Genomic DNA, 15490 nt, shown 5'->3' with positions numbered 1-15490 from the left:
CAGGCTTCGGCCTGAGACGCACTTAAGTCTTCCTTACCTAGACCTCCCAAATACACTTAGTTTTAATTTAGGTTCGAGAAAAAAATTCTGTTCAGTGTAGCTCACGACTCAGATGTGATAGCGCGGTGATTCGTGTGACTGTGTATATAGAACTGACGACACTGGGCAATACATATTGTACGTTCACCAAAAAAACATTAATTTTTATATTATGCATTCGGTGTCTCATTTATCATTTCACAGGACAATGTTAAACAGAATTTTCGTCGTAAGCTACCATTTAGTGTCTGTTTCGAATTAAAAATTTTAGTACGTATTCAATGACTAGTATTTATTGTTTTTATTTTAAACGATTACACTAAAAGCTACTCGCTAACATAGAAGTTTCACTTGAAACCAACTGCCGTGAGTCTCGATACAGCCCCGCCGATTTTTTTTTTTATTGAAAATTGGTAGGATGGTTCCTTACTGTAGGTCACGGCTAATTCATTTGACATTGTCGCTCTACTGTGGCGTTGTGTTTTACCGTCTATTAATCTGTTTACGGACAGGCAATCATTTCAGAATAAGAAGAAAAATGATATCGGAAATAAACTATACCCCTTGTAAACATTCATAAAAATGATTTCAAGGCTTTCATAAATTAATATTCTGAATTGTTTTTACTTAACCAGCTCATTACAGTATTCCTAAATTATTTCTTAGTCATTGAGGCAGTTATAATATAGGTAGGTCTAATTTCACAACTACTTAATCAGTAAAACTTAAACAGCAAACGTAAATCGTTCTCAAGTAACGTATAACAAATATTCTGTTTTCGCAGTTAGCAGGTTGGAAATGCTGTGATTGTTGTTATCTATTCTTAATTGCAATTTTTTTTCTGTACATCTATATGTTAAAATACTCTTTTAATGGTTTTCACAGCACATGCTAAAAACATAATGCTGAAATCACAATACCCTTTAACTAATAGAATGAGGCACAGAGTTAGGTATTTTTATTAAAAGTTACGAATACATTAAATTTCATTACACACATATTTTAGTCAACCACCATTGTAGTAACTTTACTTCAATTAAAGAATAATGAAGTCAATACTGTCATAGACAACACAACCACACAAGTCATATCAAACTTCAACACCTCCCTTAAATTCTGCAATACCTAACTTATCTCTAAAGTTAGTGAATTGCATAATTGGCACACTCTTAGTAAATATGTCAGCAACGTGTAATTGTGTTGGTACATATTCTAGTTTTACAATATTCTTACTAATCATATCTCTGATGAAATGACATTTTACACTAATATGTTTAGATCGCTTGGTCTCAAGTGTTTGAGCCATTCTAATACAAGACTGGTTATCTTCAAAAACAAGTACAGGACCAGACAGTTGTTTGTCTAAACTCTCCAGCAACTGTTTTAAAAACAAACATTCAGTTATACACACAGATAGAGATATATATTCACTTTCTGAGCTAGACAATGCAACTACTGATTGCTTCTTAGATTTCCAGTATACAAGATTACAGTTAAATTTAATAATGAAACCACTAATACTTTATTTCATTATTAGCAAAATCAGCATCAGCAAAGGCTGTGATATCTGTTCCACTAATATTAGACTTTGTAAACTTTAAAGCTAAATTTTTCAGTCCCCTTCAGGTAACGCAAAACTTGTTTCAAATATTTCCAATGTTCTTCTCTATAACAATTTTGAAATTGACTTAAGTAAGTCACAGCAAAACATATGTCAGTTCTTGTGCCCAACATAATATACATGATACTTCCTAACAGTTCTTTATAAGGCAATTTATTATTACATTCAGTGTTATTTGACAAATTTAATGTTGGTGGTATAGACAACGATTAACTTTTGCAATCAGTCATACTAAATTGCTTTAAATTTTTTCTGATTAAACTTTTCTGAGAAATATACAAATTATTATTTTCCATTGATATATTTATACCTAAAAATGTAAACTTGTCTTGGTTAGACAAATACATTTCAAATTCTTTTGACAATTTATTTTTAATATCATTTAGATGATTTAAATCATGTGAAACCAACAAAATATCATCTACCCATACCAAAAGGTAAGTATCACCTTTCAAATACAAACATGGATCTGCTAACGATCTAACAAAGCCTATTTTTAGAAGATAAATATATAATCTATCATACCACCGTTTAGGACTTTGATTTAACCCATATAATGCCTTAACTAATTTACATACATTCTCAGTTGGTACATTTAAACCTTTAGGGATGCTCATATGTACAGGCTTCTCTAGTTCACCATAAAGGAAAGCAGACTTAACATATAGCTGCTTAACGTGAGCATCCTCCTCAACAACCAAGGCTAACATTACTCGAAGAGTCACCATGCGAGCAACAGGTGTGTAGAGCTCCTCGTCCTGTAAATCTTTCTGCATGAAACCTCGTGCTACAAGTCTAGCCTTCTTCACTGTTATACCACCGACTTCTTTTGTTGTGAAGATCCACCTGGAGTCAATCACTGCAGTATTACAATGTTTTCTTTGTAAATTAGGACAATCAACCTTTTTATGACCTTCTGATTGCAAAAATGGCACTTAAAAGGAAAGAAATCTTTTTCAGTCAAGCTTTGTTGTGGTACATTACTTCTGTATTTCCTGGTGAATTTTTGCTGTCTTCTGAAATTTACATTACCTCTACTTGAACTATAAAATGATACATTTTGTCTAGAACAATTACCTCTGTCAAAATTCCTCAACTGCCTGTTTTCCTCCTGTATGAGTTTATTTTTTTTACAAATTGTACAATTACACTTGATGGGTTTTGTGAAAACACCACATAAATTAAAGTTGTTACTGACTGCAATGTTTCTGGCATAGCAACTAAAAGTTGAGAAATTATTTCATCGTCTTGCAATACAGACCCTGCATTTTTTTATTCTTGAACTTTCCTGTCAAACTGTTCCAGGAATTCACTGAGTGACCCTTTAGTAAACTTCATATTTCCCAACTGACGTTTCAATTCTACGCGAGCAGAAATTCCATCTTTTACATATGTTTCCTTTAAAGCTTGCCACATTTCCTTTGCTGTATGTTTGTCTTGAATTATAGACAACACATTATCATTCACACACATAGCAATAATGTCCCTCGCCTTTGTGTCTATTTCATTGAACGTTTCATTACTTACACCTACCTTTTTATCTTCCAATGCTTCCAGACACTTATTCCTTTCCAAATGTAATCGTACTCTAAATTCCCAGTGATTATATCCTGTGCCATCAACAGGTTTTATACAAATTGTTCCGGAGTTCACATAGGTCATTTTCTTGATTCAAAGTTTTTTTTTAAATTGCTTTCACTGGCTTTTCATGTTATAACTTACAATTCCAATTTTTTTATGGGTATCCTGGGCCCATAACCTAATAGAATGAGGCACAGAGTTAAGTATTTTTATTCAAAGTTACGAATACATTAAATTTCATTACACACATATTTTAGTCAACCACCATTGTAGTAACTTTACTTCAATTAAAGAATAATGAAGTCAATACTGCCATAGACAACACAACCACACAAGTCATATCAAACTTCAACAGTAACATCCCCAACATGACAAATCACCACCACAGCCATTAAGAAGTAAGGTAGTAGTGAAGTCAGCCTACGAAAAGTGAACCCCAACAGCCCATCAGAAACATAATGTGGGTATTATTAATGATGTAGTAACGTAAAAAGATATATTTTTTGGGGAAATAATTAACGCTTAAGTTTATTTTATTGTTCTTTTGATAGACATTACATAAAATAAACTCAATAGAATTACCAGTAGTATAGATGACTATAGGTACACCTGATGGCGATAGCTGTCGTTGCATTTTAAACATATGATATAAACTAGCTAAACCCATCCACGCTTCGCTGTGGATCAGTATTAAAAGAAATAGATAGGAAATTAAAATCGGTAAGTATTGTAATACAATTTAATTTTAAAAAAAAATGTTAAAAATAATTAAATTGTCATTATAACCATAAATAAAATTTCATTAAATGTATTGATTATCAATAACTTAACAAATCAAAATTAAAAAATATAATGTTTAATAAACTTTAGAAAATAATGAACGGATGTTTTTAAATTTAATTAAGAATCTAGTAATTACTATTAAATGGAGGTAAACATAATTAATATTTCAGTTATTACTTCATAAATTGAATTATTTAAAATTATGGTGATAAATTACATGGGGAATATAGTAGAGTATATTAGAATTAGGTATGTATGTTTAAACGGAAAAACCAATTACATAAAAACTCACCAAAACTTCAAGAATATGAAGAATAACTTCTTAATGATTGAGTTCAGTAAGTTTGATTTCACTCACTTAAAATATCAATAAAATCACTTCTGAATTGAGTAACAATTAACTAAATTATCTTCAACTACACATTAATATTCTACTAAAGAAAAAGAAGAAAATTATAAGAACAATTATAGATTAATAATTAATCTCACTTAATTAAGCTCACTTAAATCAGGTCTACTTGATTTAATTAAATCAATCTGATCAGTTTTTTGAAAATATTTTTCCTGACAGCTGTCTGGTTAAATTTTTATTTTACCACAATAAAAAAAAGTATCAAAATGAATGTCTTTTTTCTTTTTTAGATAGCTTCAATTCTATGAACATAATCAAGTTATATAATACAAATTACAAAAAAAGCTTATTTGAATTATTTACAACCAATAACCTATTTTAATTTATCAACTGAAATAAAAATTAATATATTTACAAATTACAAAATTAACTAATTTAAATAAAAATAAAATTTCATGTTAAATAAAATAACCAAATATAAACCAGCTAATTAAAAAAAATTTGGCCAATATTTTATAAATAATTGAATTTAAAGCAATTAATAATAAATGGAGACAATACATTATGACCTCTATAAATTAAATGAAATACAATTTATTAAATGAATTTTAATTAATTGGTAAAATTTATTCTTTTTCTTCTTATTTTAATTTTTCAAACTGGAGATATGCAAATTAAGAGGTTAAATAATAGTCAAAGAACGTAATAAATCGAAAATCGAGGAAATAAATGTCATTGTCATCTACATGCGAAATCTGAACTCCAAGTTTCTTTTGTTATATTCTCAGCAATGAAAAACTACCTATGAATAAGGAAAAAATATTAGATAAGATATAACTTTTCATTTATAATGTAGTGACAATTATAAAAATTAATACTTGGTTAGCTAAAATCTTCTTAATTTTTTTCAAATACTTAAGACGCTGATTGAAATCAAATGCTGATGAGTTTATTGACAAACAAAGAATAATTGTAGTTATGTTTTTTACAATGCTTATTCAATTTATATAACAAAAGAATATTTCTGTCAACATCAGCAATATAAATTTAACCCGTATAGAATCCTACATATTAATTTTATTATTCATTATAGCCCGAACTGTAATTAAAATATATATATATATATTTATTTATTTACTTTCATTTTAACGCCCCCGCAATCCCCTTCGTGGATGGAATTTCGTAAAATTGGTTTTCAGTTGAACACAAGATGACCAAAATAATAATAATTTCGCCAAATTTAAAATCTGTAGGAGCTATAGATTTAAAAAAAAATTTTAACGCCCCCGCAAGGCCCTTTGTGGTTGGAATTTCATAAAATTCGTTCTTGGTAAATTTTAATATGCCAAAAAGAATATTCTGGCCAAGAGTTCAAGTTTGAAAATGTGGATTTTTTTTTATTAACGCCCCCGCAACCCCCCTTGCGGGTGGAATTGCGTAAAATCCGTTCTTAGCTGACCTTTACTCGGCGAAAGGAATATTCATCAAAATTTCAAGACTCTAGGCCTTATGGTTCGAGTGGTCCAGAGATATCATGATGAGTCAGTACATAGGTGGAAATATATATATATATATATATATATATATATATATATATATATATATATATATATATATATATATATATAGCAATATTTTACTTACTTAACCGTCGGTTGTCAGGGAATTGTGATTTTCGATCACTAGATTGCATTTCATTTGAACTAGTGACCTGGAGTTAAAAACATTAACTAGAATCACAAGACTTTGTATGCTGCTTATTTATTCAAATTCTTTTTAAGATAATAGACATAATTTACTCGTGTCGTTCGAGTATTAGGACTGTATGGTAGCGTTTTAACTTATGGTATTTTTCCGTCGCCCCCAGACAGAATTCTTCGATTATGGTAGTCTTCCAGTATGGTAGTCTTCCAGTATGGCAGTCTTACAGTTCTGGGGCACAACAACAGGGGGGGGGGAAGGGTATTTTGCCCCCCCCCCCCTCTGAAACCATGAAGTGGGGGCAAACGGGGGCAAATAAAGGGATGTGTAATCAATTTTTAGATAATAAAACTGCTTAAATAGCATCATTTTCCACCTTGAAATACAAATTTTCCCGGGGGAGGACCCCCGGGCCCCCCGCTTCAATAAGGGGGATCGATGATTATTTATAAAAAGGTATATTGCCCCCCCCTTTGGAAATTTAGTTGTTGCGCCCCTGAGTATGGTAGCCTTACAGTATGGTAGTCTTCCAGTATGGCAGTCTTCCGTCGCCCCACCTCCTCCGACAAAACAGGAAGAAAAGTACCATATTTTTATTTGTACATATCGCGGCTATAAGTATACAGTGCTGCTTCCTATAAACAATTTTTGGAAACATTTGTTTTTATTAGTGCGCGATCTGTTGAGTTGATTTATGACTGGAACTAAAGAAAGTAACTGTAGAAGCGCTATCTGTAGCCTTTTAAGTTAACCTAAGAAACAGCTAGGGGGTTAACAGTGTTACCTAGCGACGTATTCTATACACTACTTTGAGAGCAAAGTAGCTGTACTCATTCCATGGAGTGTATAAGGAAATATCGTAGAATTCCGTTATGGTACTTTTCCGCCTTTTTCTGAGGCCAGGCGGAATACTGTCATTATGGTTCATTTCAGATATGGTAGTGTTCCGCGCCCCGAAAACCAAAATAATATTCTAAGAAATAACATAATTATAATATTAAAACGAATCCAAGAAAACTCGTAGAAAAAGTTAGCGCCCAACGTGGGGCTCGAACCCACGACCCTGAGATTAAGAGTCTCATGCTCTACCGACTGAGCTAGCCGGGCTGATATGCACACTATGAAAAAAGTAGATATATTACCATTTATTTAAATATAAATTTCTTATTTTGTTATAATATAAATTAATCTCATTGAATTAAAAAGTAATTGGACCAACGCTAAAAAATGGCAACATTTCGATTCCAAATAAAACTCTATTACAGGAATTGATTGTTTTATAGGCTGTGTGTATTTAATTTTTGTCATTATATTATTGTACTTTTATTATTGTAAATTATTCATTATTTTTAAACACTGTATATATATATATATATAAAAATATAAAATATATGGAATAAAATTATCTAAATAGCCGTGTTAGAGCACAAGGGAATAAAATATTTTTAGGTTGGTTATGCATGGTGAACCTGACTAACTTGACTTTGTCAAGCTTTGCAAGCGTTGTTTACGTTTCAGACGTTATTCTATTGTGATTGATACCTTTTGATACATTTAGATTTTAGTATCTTCGATTAGCATACTTCAGTAATTCGGGTTTAGTTTTGTGAGAAGTTTGGATTCGTGCATTTTCTTTCGACTAGAGTATTGTTTCAACTGGAAAGTAAGCAGTGCATATTTTACCATCTGATAGTTTTGAAAAAAGAGTACATCGTGCATGTTTGACTTTCAGGTGATAGCTTTTAAAGAAATAACAACGTGTTTTTTGTTTGTTGTATTGCGGCTAGTTATCAGCACCACGCTTCAATAAAAAAAAAATGGCGTTGCCGCCTAATTACAGACAGATAGCGTCTGCAGCTTCTAGCCCTGCAGCCGGTAACAACTTGCTCTCAGCCGGAGCACCAATGACACTGAATATATTAAAGGAGCGTCTACGCGCTACGGGTGGCGGGACAGCGTCATCAGGCAATGAGAGCTCGCCGACTCAGAGCCCATTCGTTGTGACCCCTCACAGCCATCCGGGCTTCGTTCCGCAGAAAGTTGGGAAAACTTCGGGTGCGGACACCAAAGTCCCGAAACCACCCAAGCCACCAGAAAAACCTCTGATTCCATACATGAGATACAGCCGAAAGGTTTGGGATCAGATCAAAGCACAGAATCCTGAGCTGAAGTTATGGGAGATTGGTAAGATTATTGGACAGATGTGGCGAGATCTTCCTGAACTAGAAAAAACAGATTTCGTCGAAGAGTACGAAGCAGAGAAGGTGGAGTATGAGAAGAAACTTAAGACGTATCATAATTCCCCAGCGTACGTGGCTTATGTGGCAGCCAAGAATCGTGCCCAGCAGGCAGCGGACGAACAGGAGTCCCACGATCGCTCCGGGAGTGGTTCGAGCAAGCAGGCGGCAGATCGCCGAATCGACATCCAGCCTGCTGAGGACGAAGACGATCAGGATGATGGCTACTCCGTGAAACACGTGGCCTACGCCCGTTACCTTCGCAACCATCGCCTAATCAACGAGATTTTCTCGGACATGGTTGTGCCAGACGTACGATCCGTGGTCACCACAGCGAGGATGCAAGTGCTCAAGCGACAGGTGCAGTCGCTTACCATGCATCAGAAAAAGCTCGAAGCTGAACTGCAACAGATTGAAGAGAAGTTCGAAGCCAAGAAAAAGAAATTTGTGGAGAGCAGTGAACAATTTCAAGTGGAGCTGAAGAAGCACTGCTCGCGGGCTGTTGATGACGAAGCATTTCAGCGGATGGTGGAGGAGCAGTACGATCGCTTGCGCAGGGCACGAGATGGAGTCGTTGACGAGGTCAAGCAGAAGACTCCAGAAGAATCAAAACCGACGCCAGGAGAGCTCACCGCACCGTCTTCGATGGGCCCGTCCCAGGAAGAGGCGATGGAAGCAGAATCGTCGAATGATAGCGAACAAAAGCCTGCGGAGACCCCTCCGGCACCCACGCCACCCATGGCACCCGCCAAACAGAGAGAGCCGCCCTCCGCCGCTCCACCCCCGACCGCTCCAACACCACCTGCGAGTCAAACGTTTCCCCAAGGAAATGTCCCACAGAATTTCACCCAAGCCACACCACCTCAGAGTTATCCTCAGAATATGGTAGTGCAGAATTATCCCCAGGCACCTCACAACTACAGCCAGAACACCCAGACCCCTCCGCTGTCGAACCCGGCAGTATCCGTAGCAGCTGCGGTAGCAGTCGCTGCCCCTCCCACCGCCACCGCGCCCATGCCCCACGCCACGCCCACCCCTTCCCCTCAACCCCCACCGCAGCCCCCTCTCCACCCGGCGCCACCGCACGCCTCGTACCAGCAGTACCCGACGTCAACTCCGGTGGCTGCCACCAACCCCCCACCCCCGCGGGCCCCCTACCCGCAGTACCCTCCGTACCCACAGCAGCCGTACCCGCAGTACGCCCCGCCGCAGCCGTACTACCAGCCGTACCCGTACCACATGCCCCCGCGGCACTACCAGCCCCCGCAGCACAGCGCCGAGGCAGCCCCGCAGGCCGAGGGCCACGTGCCCTACGGGGCGAGTCCGTCGCCCGACATGGAGCGCAAGCCCTAGACGCAGCCTGCACCCTCCCTGTCGCCATCACAACCCGTGCATTCATGCATGTGAACCACACATTAGTACCACATGTGGGGTGAAGGTGATGTCATGGTGTTTATTTTGTGTTTGTTATTTAATTAATAATTCAGATAGTGTCGGTGTTATGTGAATATTTACAAGTCATACTGTCATTTACGAGTTTTGTTGACTCGTGTGTCTGGCAGTGCATTGGAATTCATTTATCATTTGGCTTTGTAATTGTATGTAATTTAGTTTAATTATCATCCTTGGATATTTTACAATGAAACATTACTAATGGTGATGCACATTTTATTAACAAAGGATGACTATGAGAAGAAGAAATTGGATTTTAAAAACTTGACTTATAGCAATGTAAAAGATGTTAATTGTATTATTTAGACTTTAATTTGGTAGGATAAGTTACTGTGTTTGTTACAGTACACATCAGAACTGGTTGAAACTCTTTGTTCAGAACTTTTGATAGGTCTATTTACTGTTTATTGTATTCATTTTTTTAAGTAATGGAAATATTGTTAAAAATCTTATTGGTTTTGTTATATGGATTGAGGTGGACAAAATTATAAATTAAGGGCCTTTTTTAATGGTATGTGCAACTACACCAGCATCTCATTTTGGTTTTGAGTTTATTCATTTATGCCATTTGAATTTTGTATTCTAATATAATTGTTGACAGTAGCTTTTATACTTTATCAACTCTTTAATGATAAGGTCATTGTTCATTCAATAGTCATTCTTCCAATTTTTTTGTGTAAAGACATTAAATTATAATTTAACAATAAATGCAATTTTGAAAGGAAAAAGCCATGAAATTGGTATTTTTGTATCTCGCAGATTTTTTAATCCCTAATTTCTGTTAATTGATTCAGTTTTTATGCTAATCGATAAAATCACATGAATATAAACTTAATAGCTCAGAAAAGTCTTCAAAATGTAAAATTACATAGTGTAGCCTATGTCAATTCAACATTACAGTTTGAGGAAGTAACTAATTGGCTATAAGAAAATTACATTCATACTTAAGTTATTCATGTGGGCCTGTATATTTATTTTATCATCCAATCAAGTAACACTTTGGCTAAATACAAACTTTAATAGTATTATTTCATGATGTAAATGAATGCACGTAATACTGCTAACCTAGATTTTTCATTGATTCACAGGTTTTGCCCATAAACCTAGGATTTCGAGGGGAATCTTTGGGGGAGAAGCATAAATCTTGCGTCACAGGTAAATAAATTTAAGGGATGCTGTTACACTAACATTTTTGAAAATATTTTTTTTTTATTATGGACTATAAACCTTGTTTTAGGATACAGGCTGTTTCAAATACCTTCTTAGCCTAAAGTATCATTGAAAAGTGCACTTTAAAAGAATGTCAGCAATTTTGAAAATATTGATAACAACAATTTTTTTATTTTAGCAATAGGAAAGCATTGAGTGGATATTATAGCCACATTTTAGGAAAATATATTATCAGGTTATTGACTGGCAGTGGTTTTGTTTTTGTGGGTTTGTATTAATGTGCTGCTCTGGTCTCTTCTAATATTGCATCATTAAGTATATTCATAGATGAGGTATAGTCATTATAGATCTGAAATGCCCACGTCGGTGACTGCGGCTGCGTTAAACTCGATCAGCTTGGCACAAATTATATTCATATCCTGTAGAAAGTAAAACATAATTTTTAATTTCAGTGACTTATACTTGAGCACACTTACAAACTCATCAATGCTCTACACCAGATTTTAAAAAATCTTCAACGGAAACAAATTCAATGTGAAACGCGTACGTCACCACCGCTGCTGCAAAAGCCTGCAGCATAACGGCGCCTCAAATCTTTGATTTAAAGAACTCACCACGTAATTAGGTACATTGGATACCTTCTCAAAATTTATGCGACTTAAAATTTACTGTTTGCAAAATTTTAACAGTTTATATTACATTTTGATATTTTTGTTTGAATTTTGCTTGGCAGTATAGGTGTGATAATTCCTATTCCACAATAATATTTTTAATAAGTTCTAGTTTAGAAACAAATTCACTCAACACATTTCGCAACACAATTTGCAAGGAGTCTTAAGTGTAAAATCGTAAACTTAAAAAAAAGTTTATTTATTAGGTTTTGTATTTAAAATTCATCCTAAAACATTTTTTAAAATATTTTTCACTTTTCACAGTGTGAAGGTCTTGCAAAGAAAAAGAGGTCAGGCAAAACACAAATAAATACCTTCTTAATTTTTCTGTTTGCTTTCACTAGTATAAAATGCTGCTTTCAAATAAGCGCTAACATGAGAGTGCTAGTGTGTTGATTATGAAGTATTCTGTCTATCAGTTTTATTGATGTAAAGTCAAATATACTTTTTGTCTTTTAAGTAATGTGCTGTATGAGAAATGTGTTAAGAGTAGATCTATTAAGAAGGTCTTATACCTTTATTTAGTATAGGTTTTAGTGTGTGGGTGATAATGTTATTGAGTAGCATATTGGTGTATGTGTTTCATGTAGATGTGTTTTTGTGTGTTGTCAGTTATTTTGTGAAATACTTTAGGTATTTTGCGAAGAATTTGGATTATCATGTTTTTAAATAAATCTTATGAAACTAGTGGTGGTGTGAAGTTTAACACAAAATACCTGGTCTAAATTATTTTTCAAGACCAAATGTATTTAAAGAAACATTTCTAAAACTCATTCATTGTATCAAGAATATGTGTTAGCAGAATATTATATTGATATATAAATAGTAATGCAAATTGGGAAATAAAATTTTATGTCCTCAACAAATTACTTTGACAGTTATTTTTTATGTAAGCATAATTACTTGTGTCTTATGAAGTAGCTCAGAATCAAGTTTTTCATGTAGAATGTCTTTAAGCTAGTAGTTAGATATTTTTTTTAAGTGTACACTTAAGATAATAAAAGTAAATTTGGATAGTTTTGGTTTTTTTTTTACATAAAATGAAAAAATCTTTCAAAACTGAAAATAGGTAAGTACAAATTTTATAACTTTACCTAAGTAAACCTTGAGAAATGATGGGTTTGGTCATCAGCAAAACTAAACATCTACAAATGACAAGAAATGTCAATGAATGATTTTGAGAAGTCTTTAATGTTCGTTTCCGCAACATCCAAAATGAAGCTGAAAAATTTAGTAGGTACATACATAGTTTCAGTTTTAGCAGTACCGTATTGATTGTTTTGCCTTATTTTTATAAACTATTTTTGAGGCTGAGTGAAAATAGGATTTTAGAAAGGTTCGGTTTTTCAGCAAGTATGCTACCAGATGTGTGATGGTGTAAAAATTAAGTGGCAAAATTTCTGTAGCATAAAATATTTGCATTAAATAAATGCAATTTACAGTAATATTTATATATGTTTTACATTCACTATTGAATAAAGGAAAATAATTATTTGAAGCAGCTATGAGTTTTTGATAACTATAATCTTAATCTTTAAATGATTTAAACTGTAATTGATGGTTGTGTTTCACATAAGAATTTTTGTGCAACCTTAGAGGAATGTCAAAGAAATTGATGACCAGATGATAAAAAACTTTTTATTTTTGGTTATGTTATCTACCGGAAGTTTGTGATCTGCTAAGAAAGATTATGTATTACAAGCTGCAGTACCTGACATTGCCTGGGCTGAACAACGGAACGCCCCAAATGATAGCGTGTTTAACATTCAAGGCAATGCCATCTATTGACGAAGTTTAAAACTGCACTGTTATTAGCGTCGTTAGTTGCTTGCCGCCACGAGCTCCATTAAGCGGACGGGTCTCACCAAGAAGTATAGGAAGTTGCCAGACTTTACTGTGTGTGTGACCGTGTGGCGTACATAGAGAAAAGACACACACTCACTGTTTGTATGTCTGTGACCTATGATTTTCTGTTATAAAAATGAATTTACCCCTTTTTCACTCCATTAGCGATGGACTTTCATAGTAATATGTGGCCTTTGTGCAAATCCAGGTTATGAGCTGGCTGTATGCCAAATCTCTTCCAAATCCATTCAGCAGTTCGGGCATCAAGGCTTAACATACATACACACAGACTTTCGCTTTTATAATATCAGTAGGATATTTATTAACTTGTGGTTAAATGTAGTTAATTTTTGTTGCTGTCATTTTGGATTGGTCCTTTAATTAAGTCATTAAAAGTCTTTAATTATTTGGTTACAAAGGAGTAGGAACCATTTATGTCACCTTTCCAGAAAAAAAATTTCAAACTTGGCTGTTATGTTATTCTAGACAAGGGTTGATGTGAATTGCAGATGCTGTACTGAGGCTCACACTTTCCTACCTGACCACAAGACACATCTTTTCTCAGTTGGCATAAATGCATACAGTGAAGTAGATTGTGTGAAAGTAGCAATGTAATGAAGATAGAGGACAAGTTAGAAGCCCATATCATGGTACCACCAGCTGACAGGCTTTTTCAGAATTCATGTTTCTTCCCTGTTTTTTTTTTATTATTATTCAATTCAAATATCAAATTATTTATGATTAAAGAATAATTTAAAAAAAAAATAACATACAATGAAACTTTTTTTAAACTTCACAGGAGTCTATTAAAAATTGATCTATAATACAGTAACACAAAAAATAGATAAATATATGTGGTATCATAATCAAGATTTGTAAAGTGAAAGAAAATTAAAAAAAAGCCTGGCTATGCATTTTCTTAAACCAGTAAAATTACAGTTTAAAATCTGTTTTATCCTTCCATTTGATTATATAGATAAAAAAAAAGAGTACATATAAATAATAAGTTTAAATCAAGACATTTTTGTCACATATAAAAACAATATAGCATGTATAATGTTGCAGAAAAAAAATTCTAATTCAATCAATCATTTTGGAGAGTCAGGGAAAAGTCAGGCAAGTTGAAATTGGTCAGAGAAAGTCAGGGAATTAACTTTAATACCTGGAAAAGTATTGGAGATTTCTCAGTAATAGTAATTTGAGGGCAAAATATCATGCTTTTGTATGCCATCACCTGACTTGGAACACTTTTTTTTTCAGATTGGTTTTAGTACATAGTCATACAAATTTATTTTATTTACATTCCATCGAGCCTTCTTTCTGGTTGACGCCATAAGGCTATGGAACACGTCATTTACATATTTACAGATTCATGTCCAGAACATGCTACACTCTAAAGTGAACATTTATAAACTGAAATATAAATTTCCAAGAAAATAATTTTAACAGAGCTTAGTAAGATAATTTTCAGAATTTTTTTACGTAAACATTTATAAGATTAACAAATATACAAGTTTTTTTTGTATAAACACGTCTGTTATAAAGTTTTGCAAGATGTATTCAGTATTGACTAAAATATGTACTTAACATGTAATGAAGTACATACTTATATACTTAAGAAAACTGAGCAGGACTTATGAAATTGCTATTGCTTCAGTAGGCATTGAAAAATAGCTTAATTAATTTTAACAATACAATAGAGAAAGTAATTGTGGTCATGGAAAATTCAAGTAATTTTTTTACAGAATTGTGTGAATACCTTTCAGCATCATGGTACTTTTTTAATGAAAATTATTTTAACAAGGTCTACTTGGTTTACCTGTTGGTAACTTATATTTATAAAAATTATTAGTTTTGTTATGTCAAATAAAAAATTAAATTATTTATGAATATGTAATATCAAATTATTCATGAATATCTAATATTTTTCTATTAAGCGCAGAGTAATAGTACATGCATTACAGGTCAGAACTCAACCAGGGAAGTGCTAGAGAGAGATACTTGCTGTGTTATAAAATGATTAGAAATAAGACAGATG

General features: G+C 33.8%; 2 protein-coding genes and 1 non-coding gene across 4 annotated transcripts in view; 2 read left to right on the top strand and 1 right to left on the bottom strand.

Moving 5' to 3' along the window:
• Window positions 1-7111: 7111 nt before the first annotated feature.
• On the bottom strand, window positions 7112-7184 carry Trnak-cuu (transfer RNA lysine (anticodon CUU)). Its single transcript has one exon. It is a non-coding gene; the product is annotated as a tRNA-Lys (tRNA).
• A 357-nt stretch (window positions 7185-7541) lies between these two features.
• LOC134542196 (constitutive coactivator of peroxisome proliferator-activated receptor gamma-like) overlaps window positions 7542-15490 on the top strand; it is a 131212-nt gene continuing 123263 nt past the window's right edge. Inside the window, exons 1-2 of one of the 2 annotated variants that reach the window (XM_063386259.1) lie at window positions 7542-7740; window positions 10855-10921. The gene's annotated coding sequence lies outside the window, so the exon portion shown is untranslated. The remainder of the gene's footprint in view (window positions 7741-10854; window positions 10922-15490) is intronic. The other variant, XM_063386260.1, reaches the window with a different exon arrangement.
• On the top strand, window positions 7732-12620 carry LOC134542197 (SWI/SNF-related matrix-associated actin-dependent regulator of chromatin subfamily E member 1). Its single transcript, XM_063386261.1, has one exon. The coding sequence runs from the start codon at window positions 7895-7897 to the stop codon at window positions 9665-9667; it is 1773 nt and encodes a 590-aa protein (XP_063242331.1). The 5' UTR covers window positions 7732-7894; the 3' UTR covers window positions 9668-12620.

The sequence above is a fragment of the Bacillus rossius genome (genome assembly GCF_032445375.1).
Source record: "Bacillus rossius redtenbacheri isolate Brsri chromosome 4 unlocalized genomic scaffold, Brsri_v3 Brsri_v3_scf4_2, whole genome shotgun sequence".
NCBI classification, from domain to species: domain Eukaryota; kingdom Metazoa; phylum Arthropoda; class Insecta; order Phasmatodea; family Bacillidae; genus Bacillus; species Bacillus rossius.
This window is presented reverse-complemented; position numbering and strand designations above follow the sequence as displayed.